Source organism: Delphinapterus leucas, chromosome 1 (genome assembly GCF_059928025.1).
Source record: "Delphinapterus leucas isolate spDelLeu-1000000601 "Yukka" chromosome 1, BTC_Dleu_Yukka2, whole genome shotgun sequence".
Classification (NCBI taxonomy): domain Eukaryota; kingdom Metazoa; phylum Chordata; class Mammalia; order Artiodactyla; family Monodontidae; genus Delphinapterus; species Delphinapterus leucas.
Window position 1 is genome coordinate 44,130,043 of NC_143129.1, and position 21,781 is coordinate 44,151,823.

At 43.9% G+C, this 21,781-nt stretch overlaps 1 protein-coding gene across 1 annotated transcript in view; it reads left to right on the forward strand.

The window, feature by feature from the left end:
* Positions 1–21,781, forward strand: part of LOC149750489 (uncharacterized) — a 48,634-nt gene that overhangs the window by 18,537 nt on the left and 8,316 nt on the right. The window contains exon 1 of the mRNA XM_089909157.1: positions 1–21,778. This exon is cut by the window's left edge and continues 18,537 nt beyond it. Coding sequence (XP_089765283.1) covers positions 21,756–21,778 — 23 coding nt within the window. The 5' untranslated portion in view covers positions 1–21,755. The remainder of the gene's footprint in view (positions 21,779–21,781) is intronic.

Here is a 21,781-nt window from a genome sequence, read left to right on the forward strand (position 1 = left end):
CCAGTCGAGTCCCTCAGTGCTTTCTATCAGGGCATAGATGGCTTCCAAGCCTGCAAGTACGGGCAGGAGATAACAGAATCAACAGCGTCTGGCTGGGTTGCAAAGAGAATATTGGGGCAGCGCCTGACAGCAGATTTTGACACAGCACCATTAACATACTCCTGACCCACATTCATTTTGTCAAAAGATGCTTTTCAAAATTGAGTCTTTATTGAGAAGACATGCACCTAGATCTGATCTGAGCAGGCAACATAGCTGCATGCGAAATAAGAGGTGAGTGAGAAACTGTTTTACACCATACTCTATAGCGAGAAGCAAAGCGCCCTATTTTGTATTCATATTCTGTGTTCCAGATAAACTGTCAGGTCCCTCTGCCAGATTTTTATGGATAATTAGAAGGTTGCAAGAAGCAGATGTTATGAAACTATCTATGACTAGTCCTTAATGGTGGATGACAAGAACTCAGCACCGTTTCTTAATTACACAAGACATAGTGAGAGACATAAAAAAAAATAGAGGGAGAACTTGTCAAAGCCTGACAAGGTATCAAACGGTTAATCACCCACATTGAACCTGAACACTTCTTTGCTATGTAATTCAGAATACAGATCTCACCTCCCTTTAGCTGAATAATTTTCTAAGGTGTGCATTCTCCTGTGTTTTAATAACTAAAATATCATTTCAGGTTTTCATAACTAAAATATGAGCTCCTGCATAAAATAGCTAGATTTCTGGTTAAAACTTCCCTGACAAGAAAATTTGCATTTTATTAAATATAGATAAACTTTTGCTACATCAGATCCTATTCAGTAGGATAAAAGGAAGACACAGTACCTGGAAAACTGGGCTCTTGTCCCATGAATGCGATGGCCACACTTTTTTTGAAATTTTGCTCTGTGGCAGGTGCGGTGTAAGCTTATGGCCATGCAGCATCTCAGGTCTAAGTAGGTCGGCATTTTATTAGGCCCATTTTTTAGAAGAGGAAACTAGTACTAATAATAACAACAATAGCTACAGAAGCCACGTCAGCTACAACCATTGGCAGTTATCAGGTACTTATACATCTTAACATTCTGCATTTCATACATCAGCTCATTTAATAGGTCTAGTGCCATAATGATTTTTATTTCCATTTAACAGAAGAAGGAACTAGGGCTCCAAGAAATTAAACAACATACCCAAGTGATTATAAGTGTAAAGTCAGAATTCCAACCTTAGCCTTCCTGACTCTAAATATAGTATATTTAATCTCTGGGGTTAGCTGCCTCCTTCTGGCTGGGTCACTGTTACAGGTTGAATTGTGCTCCCCAAAATTCATGTTTTGAAGTCCTAACCCTCAGTACCTCAGCGTGTGACTGTATTTGGAGAGAGAGTTTTTAAAGAGGTAATGAATGTAAAACGAGGTCATATGGATGGGCCCTAATCCAATATGACTTTAAGAAGAGGAGATTAGGGCACAGACAGGCACAGAGGGAAAGTCATGTGAAGACTCAAGGAGGTGGGGGAGGGAAGGACTGGGAGTTTGGGACTAGCAGAATCAAACTATTATGTATACAATGGATAAACAACAAGGTCCTACGGTGTAGCACAGGGAACTATATTCAATATCCTGTGATGAACCATAATGGAAAAGAATATGGGAAAGTATATATATTATATATTAGCCCTATTAAATGAGATGATGTATGAAATGCAGAATGTTAAGACGTATAAGTACCTGATAACTGCCAACAGTTGTAGCTGACGTGGCTTCTGTAGCTATTGTTGTTATTATTAGTACTAGTTTCCTTTTCTAAAAAATGGGCCTAATAAAATGCCGACCTATTTAGACTTGAGATGCTGCATGGCCATAAGCTTACACCGCACCTGCCACAGAGAAAACAGTCCATGGACTGGGGGAGTGCAAGGCCTCACCAGCAGTGGAACACTCTTCCCCATGGATCTGGGGCAGGAGCAAGTTTTATAGGGGTGTTAGGAGAGGCAATTCGGACACAGGGCTTGAATGACCAGGAGGTGGGGGATTTCCTTATAAGGCTTGAAGACCCTATCTTCTAGGTAAGGTAAGCTACTTAAAGCTGAGTTGGGGGATTGTGACCAGTGTGTGTGAGGTTTCCTTGACAGTGAGGCGTTAAGTGTGGGCTGACTGAGGTTCAGATTTGTGATGTGGGCCAGGCCACTGGGGTGCCCTCATTTTGTGGTTCCTGATACACAAATTAACTTTATCAAATTAAAAACAAAAATAGATATTCTGAAGGGATGGAACAGAGTTCATCAGACTTTCTATAGAGCGTTTTTCCCCCCCAATCAAAAATGAGGCCAGGGCTTCCCTGGTGGCACAGTGGTTAAGAATCCGCTTGCCAATGCAGGGGACATGGGTTTGAGCCCTGGTCCGGGAAGATCCCACATGCTGCGGAGCAACTAAGCCCTTGCGCCACAACTACTGAGCCTGTGCTCTAGAGCCCGCAAGCCACAACTACTGAAGCCCACAAGTCACAACTACTGAAGCCCATGCGCCTAGAGCCTGTGCTCCACAACAAGAGAAGCCACCACAATGAGAAGCCCGCACACCGCAATGAAGAGTAGCCCCCGCTCGCCATAACTAGAGAAAGCCCGCACACAGCAATGAAGAGCCACACAGCCAAAAATAAAATAAATAAAATAAATAAATTTTTAAAAAATTCCAAGGTCAAAAAAAATGAGGCCAAAAAGTGCAAATACTCCAGAAAGAGATAGTATCCTAACTTAAAGTCACACCAAGCTATAAGTGATTAAATCAGTCCCTTTCGTAGAGCTCAGTTTTATGAAAAGGATGAAAGAGCAGAGGTAATGGGGTGCTGGGAGTGGGGAAAGAACTAAGGAAAGAGTTGCTGAATAACTGAAGACTAATGTTTCCTGCCTCCCAGTTTCCCCCAGGGCCACACCCGGCTGTTCTGCTCTGTGTTTCAGGAAATCTGTTAGAGTTTACCAAGTTCTTACTGAGGAAAGAAGACAAGTGTAGAGCAATAGACTCTACAGAAAGACAGAAAAGTAACTTTTAAGTAAAAAGTTGTGCAACGTCAGGAAGATTTCTCTTAAGCTGGATAAACAAGAACACATCCAAGAATAACTAGACAGTGATGACAACTTAGACTACCTGTCCTGGCTACCACAGCAGGAAAAACCAAGTGCATTTCATTCTGCATCAAACATGGATTGAGAGTCTCCTCCACTATCCACTCGTATCACCCCACCTTCAGCTGGTGCCATTGCTGCTCTTGGTGGCCTATTTGGTGGCACGACCCAGACCTTTATTCCTTGGGGTCTGTGCTCTTGGTCACCATGCCCTCCTCCTGCCAGGGCTGATGCATTTACCCATCTCCTACTTTTGAGTGTTTAGCTAAGCTACTCCACGGTATTGCTGCCTCAGCATCCGTTTTGTTTGGCCAGGTGTCCTGCAGTTATCTTAAACTGACACTAGCCCTCTCATGAGAGCACCTACTCTAGACAGCAGCCCACAGAGTCACAAGCAAAGGTAGGTTCCTGCTCTTGTGATATTGTGATACTGATATGAATTCCTCAATAGCCCTTCTGATCAAGTCTCCCTTCCCTCCCAGCACCTGTGTGCTTTACGTACATTTTAGATAAAACCCCCAAGGGGTTTATCAAAACCCCACACTTTTGGTTTGAATTGACCAAACCATCCCTAGCCCAGGAATCACAAAGCACTCCACCCATGAACTTTAATAAAGGCATGTGCCCCAGGCCTTTCCTCTCTCTCAGTACCCTTCCTTGACTGCCCCATGTAGTGACCTGAGGCATGCTGTGTACTTCTTCCAGGACCCGTGAGTAATAAGCTTCTCTATTTCAATCTCTCTGTGGTCTGCTGTTGAACTGTGATTCACCAGCTTACACCCTGTGCTCCACTTAACAATTATTAAGTTAACAAAGTCATAATACCTACTAAAACTGGTCAGAAATTACCAAGAGATGCCTCCAAGTGGATCACCTGAATTCCAAACATGTTTCTTCCTGCCTGCAATGAGTAACAGCAGCCCTACCTCCTTCTTCTAACCAGGGTAAATCACTCCAGACAAAATGGTAACTCCTCTTTTTGCCTACTGGTCTCCGGACACAAGGTGCTTGAAGTGCCAAGGAAGTAAGGGTTCAATAGAATTCCAGCAGAATTTCCCCTTTAAAAAACAGTGCTAAAAAGAAAAGAAAAGAAAAAAAAGAAACAGTGCTTTTACACATTCGTGGCCCAGATCTGTGGGGTAAGAAGCACATGTTCCTTAAGTGGTCATTGGAGTATGATTCTATTTTTGTCCAAATGCAGTCCACTTGCCACAAAGTGGCCAGTTTGTCTCCTTGAGGGATGGTGTTAAATCATGGGTCCATCATTTTTCTCTGTAGCTGGCAGGTTGCTCGTTTGACAGTGACAATACATAAATCAACCTTGGAAGTTCATGCTGCTGTGCCCATGTATATCTTGCGTTCCTGCCAACATGGCTCTTACCGTCATTTGTCCATTGGGCCAACACAGGGGAGGCCAATGACAGATCCTGGCCAAACTTTCTGTGTACATGGTTCTATAATACCTATACCATGGTAGAGTACACTCTGTTAGGCACAAATATATAGTATGAAGATCTTTGCACTTTTGGCCCATTTCCATCCTCATGCCTCTTGCCCATACCTCCAGCCAACCCATTCCCTACAGCCCATGAGTCCATAAATATTCTAACCTTGGGCCACTTGTTAGACGGATGACTAGGTGGACCTCCTGAGGTCTTCCCATTTTGGAGGCTTTCCCTCATCACCGTCTTTCAAGCCCACTCCTGCGTGAAGCTGTAGTTCAGCTACAAAACACATCCACATACCAAACCAACCCATTCATGAACCAAAATCAGCTTGTTTCCTCCTTCATCAACTGGTCATACAAGATCCCAAGTATGGTCACACATGTGAGCTGAGGAAAAGGCTCTGGTACAGCAAGACAGAGGTCATGAGGTCTGGGCTACTTGTTTGTGCAACTTGCTTGTGCCTTCTTCTGCTTGTGCTCAATACCACATATATCACTTCCGTCATAGGAAAGCTGGGCCCTCCTGCTCTTACGATTTGGTGGATATGATCAAATCCAGCTCATGATGGGAAATTCCAGATGCATGATCATTTAATGTCCTATGGTCAAGTGTTTCATCTGCATTAACGACTAGTACCACTCTAGGAGCTTTTTCTCTAAAAGCTGTGTAATTCTCTTCTGCAGATAGCATGGCCTTTTTCCAGAATCCCAGGTGCCTATGTTAATATCCTCTCACTGGGACTTTCCAAAACCTCTACAGTGCATTGTTTATCATAACAGACACCTCTAGTACCATTGAGTCTGCTTGATCATATGACTCAAGCATCAGGGACACTTGTACACTAGCCTGAACCTATTGCAAAGTCCTTTCTTGCTCTCAGCCCCACTCAAAACCAACAGCCAGCCGTTCACGTCACCTCGTATATGGAGTGTAGAGTATTCCCAAGTGTGGAATATCTGCCTCCAGAATCCAAAGAGGTATTGTGTTTTCTTCTTCGGGTTGGGATGTGCAAGACAAAATAAATTGTCCTTTACTTTAGAGGGGATATCTCAATATGCTCTAATGCATTGGATGCCCAAAATTTTGTTAATATGACGGTCCCCTAAATTTTCTTAGGGTTTATCTCCCACTTTCTGGAGTGCATGTTGTCTTACCAAGGCCTCCAGCAGGCTCATCCAGTCTGATTAATAGGATGTCATGTCATCAACATAGTGGACCTGTGTGACCCTCTGCGGGATGTCTACATAACCCAGGTCTCTATGGATTGCTTTGGCCTAGAGTGGGAACTTGGCTACTCTTCTGATTAAGTCCTGAGCCAGGTCTTCAACTTTCTATGTTCATCCCCCTGCAGGAGATGAGAGTCTCTTTATATGCTGCCAGGAGGAGAGGTGTAGGAGAGAGGATGTATGTGTCTTCAAAAGACTCCAGACAGGGCTTCCCTGGTGGCGCAGTGGTTGAGAGTCTGCCTGCCGATGCAGGGGACACGGGTTCGTGCCCCGGTCCGGGAAGATCCCACATGCCGCGGAGAGGCTGGGCCCGTGAGCCATGGCCGCTGAGCCTGCGCATCCGGAGCCTGTGCTCCGCAACGGGAGAGGCCACAACAGTGACAGGCCCGCGTACCGCAAAAAAAAAAAAAAAGACTCCAGACAAATTTGAAGGGGATGATTGGATGAATAAAATGAATAAGTTTAGACATCAGACTCACATGGGGGAGCTTATAAAATATGGATTCTTGCCCTCCTGTCCCCATCCTCCAGAAATTCTGATTTTATAAATCTCAGAGTACAGCCTGGAAATCTTTATTTTTTAGGAGTTCTTCAGGTGAACTTTTGGTCACCACTTTTGAATTATTTGACAAGATGACCACTCAGTTTTATGTCTATTCCAACACAACTACTATTTTAAATTGAAAACAAAAGGAATCCAAAATCTGGTACCCAAGTTTGGAAGTAAATTTATACACTGCCTAGGTAGGGAGGAAAAATTTTTCCTCTACCCTTCTAGGTTCTTCCAGTTGGTTTAATAATTAAATTGACATGAGACAGATTAACAGGAAAAAAATCAAATTTTAATTTCATATATGCAGAAGGTCATAGAAATATAAGACTCAAAGAAACGACCAAAACAGGCAGCTTTTACACCTTTTAGACAAAGAAACATTAAATTTGTGAAGAACTGGCAAGGCAAAGAAACTTAGGCTTGGGTAATAATTAGTGAAGAAACGAAGCAGGGTTTGTTTACATAGCCTTCTCAGCCCTGAATTTCCTATCTCTGGTGGTAAGAATGTCTCTCTAGCGACTTCCCTGGCAGTCCAGTGGTTAGGGCTCTGCGCTTCCACAGCAGAGTCCATCCCTGGTCGGGGAACTAAGATCCCATAGCTGCGATCCACAGCCAAAAGAAAATCCAAAAGTATGTCTCTCTACTCCCTGGTACAGGGAGGGTACTTTCTACATGGGAGATTTATTTCCTGTGTTTAGGGGGACAGAGAGGAAGGTAGGTGTCTTTTTCTTGCACTGACTGTTTCTCAAGCAACTTCAATTCAAGCTAATCAATTTGCCAAAGTTGCATATTTGGGGGGTACTGCCCTGAACCCCATTACCTGCTTGTATTTGTTTTGTGCCTTACCTGACCCCAGGCTAACTTCCACAATACTGGGTTTCCACAGAAATCTACGCAGGAGTGTAAAGTCCTAAGAGGCAATTGTTAATAGGTTGACAGGGAGAGACCTTGTGAGCTGCAAATTTCTTGCCTCAAAAAGTGTGAAAATTTGGAGTCAAAGTGAGACCAGGACAGGAGGGAAATACCCAGGACAGCCCATTTCATCACAGTCCCATGTGGAGTGAGCTCCCCGTGGGCACATCTTTAAAATGGGCCCTGTGGTATAATTAAATAAATAAATAAATAAATATTTGGTCTTTGTCATCCGTGTTCCGGGCACAGAACTCCTAAAACCCTTGGAAACTGCTGAGTGATGACAGTGTCTTGTGTGCTGATGGCATAACCGAGGTGAGTAGATAGCTTCAGGATGGGGGCTGGTCACCAGAAAAACCAACCATTAGAGGGTTAGAGCTTTCAGCCCCACTGGGAAGGGGCGAGGGGCTGGGGATTGAGCTCCATCACGAATGGTTGGACCAGTCATGCCTACATAATGAAATCTTAGTGGGTTTCAGGGAGCTTCCCAGTGGGTGAACACATCCATGTGCTTGGAGGATGGTTGAGGGCATGGAAGCTTCCCAACCTCCCACCCTACCCCCCTCCATGCCTTGCCCTATGCTTCTTTTCCACTTAGCTGTGCCAGAGCTGTACCCTTTATACTCAACAGGTAATAGTAAACAAAGGTCTCTCCTGAGGTCTATGAGTTGTTCTAGCGAATCATCAAACCCAAGGAGGGAGTGGTGGGAATCTTCTAATTTGCAGGCAGCTGGGCAGAAGGGTGGGTAACCTGGGCACCCCACTTGTGGCTGGTGTCTGAAATGGGGGCAGTCCTATGGGACTGGCCCTTGACCTGTGGGGTCTGCATTAACTCCAGATACTTAGCATCTGAACTGAATTGGATTTTTGAACACCCAGCTGGTGTCAGATAATTGGTTGTTGGTATCAGAAAAATAAAAACCACACAGGCCCTCAGACTACTGCCCTCCTGTGGCTGTGTCCCCATCCAGAAAGCCCCGGCCAGCTGGGAAGACAATGTCTTCTACTGCCTTCCCAGCCCTCTCAGGGCCTAGCAGCAGGATGGATGGTAACAGAGGGGTCTGCATCCTCTGCCCCTGCCACAGTCCCTCCCACCTTGCACGATGAGCACCTGCCCCGGCTGAGCCTTTAGGCCTCTCACTGCTCTTCCATCAGGAACAGATCTCAGTCCACAGTTCAGCTCTCCCTTCTTTATAATTGATGTTCAATTTTCCACCTCCAGCTCTGACCTCATCTGGAATTTGGTCTTTTAAGTGTCTTGCTAGTCTTCGAATGCCTCCGCAAGTATGAATTCCCAACCAAATGTACCCTCTTCCTCCAGAGCAATTCCCTCTCCCAACTTGCTGAATTCTTTTTGTAGGTTCATTAAATGCTTATTGAGTTCTTAATATGTGCTGAGCACTGCCCTAGATGTTGGAGCTACAGTAAAAGAATAGGATCAGGTTCCTGCCATCAAAGAGCTTACAGTCTAGTTGAAAATGTGTGTACTTGACCTCAATGAAGTAGCTGACAACCAAAGCAGGGGTCTCAGGATTTGTCTCACTGCACGTGTTATAGTGGAAACATGTGTGCAGTGAATAAATGTGAAATCAAAAGAAGGATTGCAAAACCTACCTAACCTACTGGGACCACAGCACCTCATGTGTAAGGCACCTCTCTCTCTGTGGATACACCTTGTCTGCAATTTCAGGTGTGGGCTTGGGAACTCTCTGCAAATACTGTTCCCTTTCTCTGGGTAACTCAAAGGTAACAACTGACTTTTCAAGTTAGCAGCACTCTCTCTGCTCATAACATCACGATCAAGCTTTTAGAGAGAGAACAGCTAAAAACTACTCACAGCGAATGGCCACTGATGAGTCAGAAACCCTTAAAAGCTCTAATCAGGGGCCAGTGTCATGCATAGTTCTGTGGTTAGGCAAGCAGGAGTCACCTACAAGAAAGGATAATGATTATTCCCATCAGTATAAATGCTGTGCCCCGCCCCCCCAAGCACCTGGCTTCCCGTTAATTTGCCTGTGACATGTTGCTACACTTAATTGCATTTGACAATTAGTAACATTTCAACACCTCTTTTAATGGAACAATTAAGAGAGTGCTTGTCTTGGTTGCAAGAAAATATATGAGCTGATTTTTCAGAGGATAAGAAAAAAGACCAAACATAAACCCCCAGTGGTAATTCAGTTAGAGTCAGCTTTGAAGTAAGCCCTTTCTTTTTTTTGCATTTTGCAAGAATTATGTGCCAGCATGTCTCTTCATGTTTGTTTGTTGGTTGGTTGGTTTCCCTGAATGAGCATTTCTCCACCAGACAGCTCCGGGCTGTTCGCACAGCCAAATGATATTAATTACAAGGAAGAATGGATGCTAAGTAGTTGCTGTTACTCATTTCTCACTTGTGTTATTGCATTGATTTCTCGGGAAAGCAGATGCCCTGAATGCAGTACTTCCCACAATCAGTGCAGGCCCCAGGGAAGGCTGAGAAGTCTTTGAGCTTTTGTCCTCGTTTCCAGTTCCCTCCAAATAGCAGACTCCTGGAGAAGTGTGGCCCTGAGAAGTCCCTGGAAAAACTTAAATAACTGCTATTTTTAGTATCCAACACCTCCCCCTGCACACACATATGCATTAATAACAGAGAAAGATTATTCTGCTCAGTTATTACAAAACTGACCTTACAGCAGTAGTTTATAAATCTTGGGACTCACGAATAATACAATATTGTCACTGTAGACAAGCCTGCAAGGAGCGTGTGCTTGAAGACTCACCTGATAAAGAGTTGTGAGGGGCACAGAATTAAATGTCATTTGTGGCATGCGAACTCTTAGTTGCGGCACGCGTGCAGGATCTAGTTCCCTGACCAGGGATCGAACCCAGGCGCCCTGCATTGAGAGCACGGAGTCTTAGCCATTCGACCACCAGCCGCAACTAAAGATCCCGCATGCTGCAACTAAAGACCCTGTGTGCCATGACTAAGACCCGGCACAGCCAAATAAATAAGTAAATATATATTTAAAAAAATGTTTTTAAAAAATGTCATTTGCAAGGGTTCATGCATTTCACTTTCCAAAACAATCATTTAGCAGAGCTGATAGGATGGATCGTTGAAGTGTTTTCTGTGTTAGAAAAGTCCCAAGAATATGAGAAAACCTGGTCAAGGCTATCGTTGTTGCCCCGTGCCCGCCAAACTTAAGAGCAGATCCCACCTTTAAAGTCCACTGCCATCCTCGTTGTAGACAAATTGGATTCCTGCTACCAATTACCACTACTCTCCTATGACCACGTGGCTGCCGGCTGTTCCTTCTGTCTGCAATGATGTCTTCTGCTTGCCCCAAACCCACCATTCCTCAAGATACAGCTCACATATCATGTTCTTCATGAAGCTTCCTCTGATCCCCTCCCCCTTTCTCTCAGACCCTTCACCGTTTGGATGCTTCCTATATCACTCATTATCTATGTCTTACAGGCATCTGGACCATTTGCTCATGACTGAGTAGCCTGTAAACTCTGAGGCCAGGAAACCTATATGATTCTTCTTTAAATAAGCCATACACTCCAGCACAGTATATTATTATTTATATCATTAATGATAATTATAACTGTCAGGTATTCTTCAATAAGCGTTTGTGGAATTAAATTGTATGGAATTGTCAGAAAGGAGTCTGACTTTTTAAGAATGTTACTGATTTGATTGACAGTTGCCTTTTTTACCCCACCCACCCCGCAAAAGTGCCTGTACAGGTGAAAGGCTGGGAAGGCAAGGAAAACACTTCTGCTCCTCGAGCTTTGATTTAACACCCCTCCATCAGCGTAGGTGGGTGCGTCATCCACTCTGGAGTGTCTAGGCGTTTGTAAGCCCAGCACTGTCACAATGTCCCCCCCAGGGAGAGATGCAATCAGAAGAGCAATAATGACTTTCTGGGAGCTGCAATGAACAACCTCATCTCTCAGGTCACGAGGGCAGCCCTCTTCTGAGGTCCACCACAGATTTACCGCCATCCTTTCTCTTCCTTTCCACACTGACAGTATTCCCTCTTCCCTTCCCCTCCCCCCAACACTACAGCTTGTACCCAAGGGCCCCCAACTGGACTGTCTAGGCATATAAACAGAACTTTCACAGGCCCCATCCCCCTCCTGGGTCAGGAGAGAAGGGGGTCACTGGTCCCAAAAGATGAGCTTCTTGCACTGAAATCCTTATCACTTGCGCCTTCACAACACACATCCTCACGCAGCTAACTGCACACACTAATGCCATATCTTGCTAATTGTATTACCCTTGTTGGCTATTATTAAGGCCTTGCTTTCAGGACATAGAGAGAAGCAACCACATAATGATCAAGGAAACAAACGGAGCGTATCACTGCAACCACCCTGCAGTGATAATGAGTTACATAAATCAAAAGTTCAGTAATTTACCTATCAGATCGAGCAGTGAATAGGGATTTTCAGTTATTGTGATTGTTTTGTGATAGATTTTTTTAAATAACTCTTGTACAAAGATGTTCTAGAAACTGGAAATGTGTTTCCTAAAGGGAGGGAGCAGAATACTGTGCAAAGAACATGGCAGCTTGATGAGTCAAGAGACGCTTGAGATGATTGAGCTCTGCCACCTTGCGGAGAGAAGCCAGCTCCCTTCTGTGGCTTTCAGATTCTTCCATCAAATACTGTATGTAGAAGGGTCTTTGCAACCCTGAAGGTCCCTTTCTCGCTGAGATTCTAGGTACCTACACTCCTCAGACAAAATGCAACAGGACACCTCCTGCCTTCCACTTTCTAGAGAGAATTGAGCTGCAGTTTTAGTGAAAGTCAGCCAGCCCTTCATCAACTAAAGTTTTTCCTCACTCTGTGTGCAATGCTTCACTCCCCAGATCCTACATTAAATCAAGGGATGGTATAACCCTCTTCCTTTTTTTACACTTGGTGAAATTGTTTGTGTACGTGAGTAGCTGGGTGGTGTTATCCACAGTAATTTGTCTTGGGTTAGAGCACAAACGGTTTGCATGTTAAACCACTTTGTTTTGTTGGTGATTTGTGGGTTAATACTTAGACACTTTGAGGAATAGATTACTTTTTGGACCCAGGGGATTAATAATTCATTTTATTCTAATTTTCCAATGAAATAAACCTCAGGAAGTAGGATGTCTCTTGAGTCATGCCCAGACTAAGGCAGCAAAAGCCCCAGCGAGATTGCTAGATTCAGAAAGGGGCCTAGGAACAAGGTTCCTTTGAGGGGCAGTGGCCAAGAACATGTGTGTGTACATGTATATGTGTATACATATGTATGAGTGTACATGTATGTTTGGATATATACACGTACCTGTGTGTATATGCATGCATGATTCTGTGTGTATGTGTGTATGTGTATATGTATGCGTGTAAGTGTGTATGTTAATATGTGTATCTATCTGTGTGTGTGCATGTGTGTCCGTGTGTGAGTTTATGTATGCGCATGTGTATCTATATATGTGTATATGTGTATGTATCTGTGTATACATGTTTTATTTCTGTGTGTGTAAGAATGTATGTACATGTGTGTATGTAGAATGCAGAGCTGACACCTCCTGGTTTAAGTCCCTGGATCAAATGATGGTTACATTTATGATAAAGAGGATGAGGATGCCAAAAGTTCAACCCTTCCCAAACCACTGGCCTCTGCCTCCTTCTCCAAGCAAGGATCCCTTCACTCCAATAACAGGGAGAAAATAATAATCTTCTCTGCATGGAAAGAGACTCGCCAAGCATGAAGCAAGTTGGCGCTGGCTCCGTTAGAAATGAACAGATAAACAAACAAATGGGAGCTTGGAAAGAAGAGATGGTTTATGAATAAAACAATGTTTTATTAAGTTGCTATTAAATTTCAATTGAATAGTGCTTGGGATACATAGGCACAGATATATTCCTGAAACTAATTGGTTTTCCGCATCTGCCTTGCTTCCTAATTGGACTAATTACTGCACTGTAGGATAATGTTCGTCGTACTACAGAAGGCAAGAAACCTTGATTTACAGTGAGAGGAGCAGCAATTAGAGGGAATTAATTCATAAAGCAACATCTAAATAAATCATATTATGAAAAGACAGCAATGTAATTATTGTGACTGCTGGGTCCCTGGTGGGGGAACATCAAACTTAAACCTCAAACCAAGCTGCTGAATTCTCCTCGGATCAGTGTAGCATCTCCTATTTCATCAAGCATGTACTACCTATTCTTTAAGGCCTAATTGAGGTGCCATGTCAAAAACAATATGCCCCAACGCTTCTCCTCTCTAGCGGCGGCGGAGAAAAGCATCAAGTTCTCACCACCTCATATTTGTCCTTTGTCAGAATTAAATACGAGCTCAGCACGATGTGGGTAATGTGTTATGTATTGGCTGCAGTTTCAGAATATGGGATTCTTTGCAAACTTAAGTGTCATTATGAATCCTCTCTTGACATCCAGTGACGTTTTGGGGGTTGTAGCTAAGAGCACTTATTAGTAAGAATAGCATGTTAAATTCCGGCGTTTCAATAATTCATCTCCCCTTGCTAAGAAGTCCCTGGCTAAGGTCCTGCTTGACTGTAATGGGTCTGAAGGCTCCACAACATTCACACCAGCTCCCTCCCCTTTGACAGTAGAGATCCTCTGTTTTCCTTCTTTTTTTCTTTTTGTTTTATTTTTCTTTCCTCCTTCTTACTATCATCCTGACTGAACCTGAAGGGAACTTGTGAACAGCCTCCAGAGCAAATCTTTTGAGCCTCAGTTTCCCATAAAATTCAGTGATTTCCTCCTAACTAACAGTCCGTCTGCAATATGCTTTTAATAGGGTTTTCTCACTTTTTCACATCAAGGCACATATACAAAATAATGCTTATACAACGCCAGGGAAATCAGAGAGCCTGTCTGTGGCCAAAGGCCATTAGGGTTTTGGGATCCAGGCTCTGGCTATCCCAGGACCTGCCCTCCTGCCGTGCTGACTGGGGGAATCAGTATCTTGGCACCCCTAAGACCCATCGGTGCCATGGACACCCACTGGGGAACTCTTCCCCAAAGAAGCTACACTCTCTACTTCAAAGGAGCCTTCTGCACTCTCAGTGGCCTGGAGTAACCCTGTCCTGCAGCCCTCTACTTTACAATACAACAGGTCATTACTCTCGGCAGGTAGCCCCCGCTCACTGTCTGCTAGGAGGCCTGACTTTGCTCATCTCCATCTGCCAGTAGAGAGGTGGGGACCACACAGAGGAAAATATTGTAGGAAAATAACCTCCAGTGTAACCACACACAGTGCGAGGGCTCTGAACTTCCCTCGTAAGGGGACTTATTCCATGACTATTAAATCAAGAAATCAAGAGTTTAGCAGGGGTCAGAGAATTCTTTAGAAGAATGGCATTGACTTCCAGGACTAACTGTCAAGAACAAGGGCTTTTATTTATTTATTTTTTAAAGGTGTCTTTTCCAATTTTTTTTTAAAATTATTTATTATTTATTTTTGGCTGTGCTGGGTCTTCGTTTCTGCATGCGGGCTTTCCTTAGTTGTGGCAAGCAGGGGCTACTCTTCATTGCAGTGCACAGGCTTCTCACTGCAGTGGCTTCTCTTGTTGCGGAGCACGGGCTCTAGGCGTGTGGACTTCAGTAGTTGCAGCATGCAGGCTCAGTAGTTGTGGCTCATGGGCTCCAGAGTTCCGGTTCAGTAGATGTGGCGCACGGACTTAGTTGCTCTGCGGTATGTGGGATCTTCCCGGAACAAGGATCGAACCCTTGTCCCCTGCGTTAGCAGGCAGATTCTTAACCACTGCACCACCAGGGAAGTCCCAGAACAAGGGCTTTTAGAATCAAAAAGACTTGGATTTAAACCTATTTCTGTGACGTTTAAGCTTGACTATACTATTTAACCTCTGTACCTCAGTGTTCTCGTCGTCCAAATGTGGATAATAATACCTGCTCCATGGGGTTGTTATGAGGATTAAGTAATACTGTGTATGTAAAGAATTTAGCTCCTTCCTAGGCCTAGAGTAAGTTTCAAAAAATAAAAATTACCATTATTCTTATTATTATTACTGCCCCCATCTAATTCTTCTGGTCATTCTAATGTAACCTCACCAAACGGTCACCCATCTGAATTCCTCTGAGAAGCAGAATTTACTTTGTTCTCAAGCAGCCCATTCACTTTTCAAGCAGTCTCATTGCTCCTGATTCCAACTTCTGGATCTACATTATGTCAGATTGTCTGTGTCGTTTCAAAATCATTCCTTTTGCCCAAACTGATACAGCAACATCATTCCCAGGTAGCTGAGTGAGCTCCCTTTCCCTGTTAAGACTTGATCTTAGGAGAGCTTTCAACTGGGGTTCATTTTGGAGATAATGATTCAAACACTGTTCCAAACAGATTCTTCAAATCCAAAGGAATATCTACCCTGATCTTGGGAACATAATTCTACCTAGATATAGAAAAACAATTGTCAATGGAGAACAGCTTTGTTTTCAAAAAGCTTATTTTATTTCTATTTATCTCCAAGCATTTCCTTAGGATGCAGATCTGAAAGAACAAATTTCCTTGTGAGGTAGAATAGTATTTCATGCTGCATTCCCAGAACTTCCTGGATTCTATGAGATTATGTAGGTAATGAGCTAATATAAATTAAAGTTGAATAAATGTGAACAGGTCCACATGAAATGCAATGGCCTCAAACAACACAGGAAGCAGAGGATGTCCAGTAGAGGATGTGGATTTGTCTTTGTAAAACAAGGGCTCCAACACCACCAGCAAGCCCTATCAGGGTGAAGGCACCGTTGGGCAGGACTTCAGTAGGTGCACACAGGGGGCCTTCTCTCTACGTCTTATGGCCATAGAAGTGGCCAGAGTGCAGCTGAATCCCAGCAGAGGCCCCCAACACCTCCATCTGCTCGTTTTTTTGTGGGGTGAGGGTGGGAGCAGCTTTGTATGGGGAGATACACATTTGGAGCTCAAATGTCTAGCAGTCTAAGCTTAGTTGCTGGCTCTTAGGGGGATACTGAGAAACACAGCTCCATGTCGCCTGGGATGCTTGGGGCCCTCAGGACCAGTGGGAAGCTAAGTTTTGACACAGCCCCTCCCTCTGTGGAAGGGGGATCCCTTGATCCCAGCTAGCTCAGTATCAGGCAACCCAGGCTTCGAAGCTCATACACTGGACATCCCTCATGTTCCTCCAGACTTCCAGCTCCACATCCTAACAGCCACGCGATTGTAGGAAAGTAACTTGGACTCTCTGAGTCCTCACTGTTTCAATAGTAAAATGTGAACGCTACCCATGCTTATCCCACAAGATTATGGTGTAAGGAGTAAATGAGATGCTGTGCACAAAAATCTTTTAGTCAACAGTAGTGATCCCCTGGGCTCTCAGGTTGTTTAGGACAGCCCATTTGGGAACATCTTCCTTTTCAGGAACAGGAAGCTGGGCAGTAACCGCCCCCCATCTTTTACTTTGATGTTCTATAGTCACATCACATTACACTGTGTCAAATCACCTTCGTATGACGGAGAAGAATTAACATAATATGATGTTGGAAGGCAAGTTGCTGCTTGATGCACCGTAACTTCCTCCATTCAAAAGCAAAGTTGCACAGCTAGTTACCTGCTCTTAACAAAATATTCGTCCAATATATGCCAGAAAGATGAGGGATGTTTCAGTCAAGCAGACAAGGATCCACCCTGATTTGTGATGCTTAATGCCATGGCAAGGACACCTTGTAATTGAATCCCCAGCTAACGTGGAAAGTGTGGAGAGATAATGTCACTTCAGAAAGATACAAACCAGGAGGGGCAGATTTGTTCAACATTGTTTACCATTTCCGTCTCTTTGTCTTTCTCTCTCTCTGTCTCTCTATCTTTATCTCTATCTGTCTCTATCACTATCTTTCTATCTATCTCTCTATTTCCTCACCCATGGAATCCAGCCACCACAATTTGAGGGTGGCCAGGTATATGCAGAGGCCTCACGTGTGTTTCAGCTTCAGCCCCATTGCAGGTCTCAGCCAACGGCCAGCATCATTGGGAGAGGGCAAATCTTCAGTTATTCCAGCTCCCATTCTTCAAGTCTTCCAGCTGAGACCCCAGACGTTGCAGAGCAGAGAAATTGAAATTTCTCTGTTGAAATTCCTGACCCATAGAATCCAGGAGCTTCACAAATGGTTCTTTCATACTACTAAGTTTTAGGGTAATTTATTATGTATCCATAGTAACTGTAATATCTTAATAACAGACTTAATAATAACAGGGCTTTATAGCTTTTCATATTCACTACTCACTTAATCCCCAATGGGAGACATATTATTACTCTCCTAATTTTATGGAAAGGCAAAGTTCCTTGATTAATAGACAGAGCTAGCATTAAAACCAAAATCTTCCGGCTCCAAATCTTGGAGTCCTTTCCCTAATATTATCTTTACTGGGTCACACACTGCATTTTGGTGAACAGGAGACGGCTTCAATCAGATCCGGGATTTTCAGTTGATTCTAGTGGCAGTGTAGCATGTTATGTGCTGTGGTTCTGGGATTCGATTTGCCTGGGTTCAGTCCCTGACTCTGCCTCCTATGAGCTGTATTGTAATTGGTCAGGACCCTTTGGGGTCTTTCCAGGACAGACCCCTCCCCCATATCTTCTGCTGTAGCTCCTCTCTGAAGTATCTAGATATTAGTATCTCATGCGTACTTCCTGCATTTTTCGGATACTAAAAACCACCACCAAATGGAAGAAATTAACTGCTTGATGATCGTGAGCACATAGCTCCCAGACCTTCTGGTGCCTAAGGATGGATAATGTTACCTGTCCTGTGACCTCAGCATCAACCAATCAGAGAACTGTGCAGGAGCTGGTCACAGACTCTGGGAAGCCCCTCCCTCACCTTGCTGAAATACTCACTTTTAAAATGCTTTGCTGAAACCCTTCAGGGAGTTCAAGAGTTTTTTGGCCATGAGCCACATTCTCCTTGCTGGGCCCTGCAACAAAACTTTCTCTTCTCTGAACTCCAAGCCTTCAGTTCGGCCTCCCTGTGCAACAGGCACACAAACTTGTGTCCAGTAACAGTATAACTTGGGCAAATTAAGAGATGTGCTGAGTTTCTTCATCAGTAAGTAATTTAGAACAATGCCTGGCACATCAGTGATGCTCAATCAATGTTGATTGTGATTATGGTTTATAGAATTGCTCTTAGGCTCAGGAAGAGGGACCCCTGCCCTAGGCCTTCCACTTTAGAAGGATGCACTTTGACCCATATCTCTAGTCATGCCCTTCCCATAGGGTGAAAGTACAAGGAACCAGGAGGACAAAGCATTCTAACCAACGTCCTTCCCTCCAGAGTGTCCTTCCCTCAGCGTGTCGAGATCGTGGAATTCCCTACACACATGGCTGTAAGCCCACTTCCATGGCACAAACTATTACCATCTTTGATTCTTCATCCTAAGGGAAGACTGTGTTTTGTCATATTCACCCTAGGCTGAAGGGTGGGCAAAGTTTGGCTGCTTGCATGGCGTGTGGGTGAATCTTACACATGCAAGCTCAGAATTCTCACACGTGTGTGCAAAGCTTCCTATGTCATGAGTAAAGCCAGGAGTGGGAAGAGAAAAGGGTGTGGGTGATGAGCTGGTGTCCAGGATCCAGTTCTCCCCGTTCTATATATTCCATCATGTAACCCCCCCAAAATTTGAAATTTGATCTGGGCTTCCAAGTCATTATGAAGGTCTATTTGTTAAGACAGGAAACCAGAATATATTCTGTTTAGCATGTATTTTATCTTGATTTATAAATTTTAAATATTTAGACATGTAATGTTTGGGTCTCCATTCACATTTTTATCCCAGGCCCTGCAAATGTTAGGATTGACAGATTGATTAGGAAAGAGACAAAAGCCAGGGAGTCTAGCTGCAGGGCTCCTGTAGGCATTCAGGTGACAAATGGAAGGCCAGATTCGGGTTAGAGACTTTAAAAGGAGAAAACAGAAGTGAGAGACATTTCAGCAGTAGAAGTGATCAGCCTCACCCCTCAGTGGAATGAAGGGTTTGAGAACGGTACCAGTGACTTCTCAGATTTCTCTAGTTAGTCCATGGATATAGAAAGGATGATGGGAGAAGCAGCAGAATTGGGGAGGGGAGGGAACAAACTGAGTCTGGTTCTGTGCCTGCTGAGTTTCAGGTTCCAGCAGGCAATCCACACGGTGAGGACTGTGGCTTGAGATATATAGGTTTGGTAAATATTAAGGCATGGAATTGACGCAATCACCGGAATGGGAGAAAAGGGCTGGGCAGCACCTCAGAGGAAGAAAAGCCAGATAATATGCTATTATATCAGCCAGGGTAAGCTGAAGTGACACATGGCCCCCAAACCTCAGGAGCTTACAACATCAAAGGTTTATTTCTCACACATTTGCATTGCAGGTCACTCATGGCTCTGCCGCATGTTCTCTAAGCAGTTCCCATGCAGGTGAAAGAGCATGACTGGTGGGATTGCAGAGGGAAAAGAGATTGTGGCAGTTCACATACTGGCTCTTAAAACTCTTTCTTGGAAATGACACGTGACTCTGCTGCTCACATTTCATTGGGTAAAGCAAGTCACATGGTCAAGCCAGCCATCAATGTGGTAGGGAAGAGGCAGTGGTTACCTTTGAACAGTAGTAATGTAGTCAGTGACATGCCACCCCAGAAAAACCAAGTCTTCTTACCCTTATTTTTTCTACTCCATAACAGGAGCTGTCTAGCTTGGAAGTGGGCTGCAGGACTGCTTTTCAAATAATTAATAGTAGTTAACCAAGTTATGTGGTGGGGAGAGAGGGATTACGATGCTGACATTTCAAATACGAGCAAAAGCATACACAAACTTATAGAGATGAAACAGAGCACTCACTCACTCAGTAAGCACTTAGTTATCATCTACTAAATACCGAGAAAAGATCTTCCTACACACTCAGGAAACGGCCTAACACACCCAACAAAACTAATAATGTATAGCCATAAGGAACACAAACATTTTTTTATGAAACAGTTTCTAACTGCTTTATATCCATTAGCCATCTCTCCTCAATAACTTGGTACAGTGATAATTATTACTATCATTTTACAGACGAGGAGTGTGAAGTTCAGGGGCTGTATAACTTCCCCAAATTTACACAGCTGGCTAGGGTCAGAGGCTGGATTCCAATCCACTCCCACTTCTAATCTCCCATTGAACCGTCTATCCTCAGCATTCAGGGGTCTGCCCAAAGCGAGAAAGAATTCAGGCACAGAGTATACAGAACAAAGGCTCGAAAAGAGGCCGGAAGCTAGTTAATAGGCTACACCAAGTCACTTTAGATGGTGTCAAAGAGAATAAGCACAGGCCCAACATGGTATCACTTGTGCAAAACCCATGATACCAAACCTAGATGTAATACCTAACCTAGTTGCAGTTTAGACCTTCACTAGAAATGTAACCTTAATCAACCAGTCTGGAATCTTCTGGTCAACACCAATAAGGTAATCTGTCATGTGGACCCTCTCCATCCCCTCAGAGGCAGAAGAGACAAGCTGCATGATGAAACCCTTCTCCCAGAAAAGAAGATATCCTGGCCTAAAAATAATCCTTTCTTTTCTTCTTCTAATAGCTCCCTTACCCCACCCTTCTTCCTATAAAAACCTTTCATTTTGTACAACCCCTTGGAGTCCTCTTCTAGTTGCCGGATACCATGCTACTCAATTCATGAATCATTGAATAAAGCCTATTAGATCTTCAAATTTACTTGGTTGAATTTTGTTTTTTTAACAATGGTGAAGTTTCTTCCTGGTGGACTCCTGGAGGGAGTGATGCTTTAACTAAGGACTGTTAAAAAAACAAAATTCAACTGAGTTAACTGTCGACTGAAAAAAAATAAGCACAACGGGAGAGTTGTGAGTTAAGGTTTATTGGGGGAAAAATGAGGACTATAGCCTGGGAGACAGCGTTTCGGATAGCTCTGAGGAACTGCTTCAAAGAGGTAGGGGGGAAGGTCAGTGTTATATACGATTTTAGTGAAGGGGGCACGTGCAGTCAAGCACACATTTTGGCAGAGGCTTGCTGCTAGTCACGAGGAGCAAATATCACCGTTAATGATTTCAGCACTTTTCTAGATACAAGGAGATGCAAGAGCTGGGCTCATAAAATCTTCTCCTGGAAATATCTAACTATCTGAAGGCCTGTTCTGCCAGTTTTTCCCAGAGCACAGAGTGCCTCATTCCTGATCTCCACCCTGAGCTCCTTTCAGGGGGTGTTGAAAGTCAGCAGCTGCGGTGGCTCATGATTTAATCCTTGCAGAGGTAGACGGCAAGTGCCAACTCGTAGTTGGCAAAATGTTAAAGATCTTATTGGCTTTATTCAACAATTCATGAATCGGGCAGCATCCCATCTAGCAACTAGAAAGGAGCTCTGAGGAGCTGTACAAAATAGAAGACTCATATGCAGGAGAGATCAGGACAAGGGATTTATACCTGCTAAAAGTGGATTGTCTGTGGCAAGGCCACCTTCTTATAGGAGACAGCAGGGATCTATCAGTTAGATGACCTCATTAATGTTGACCAGGTA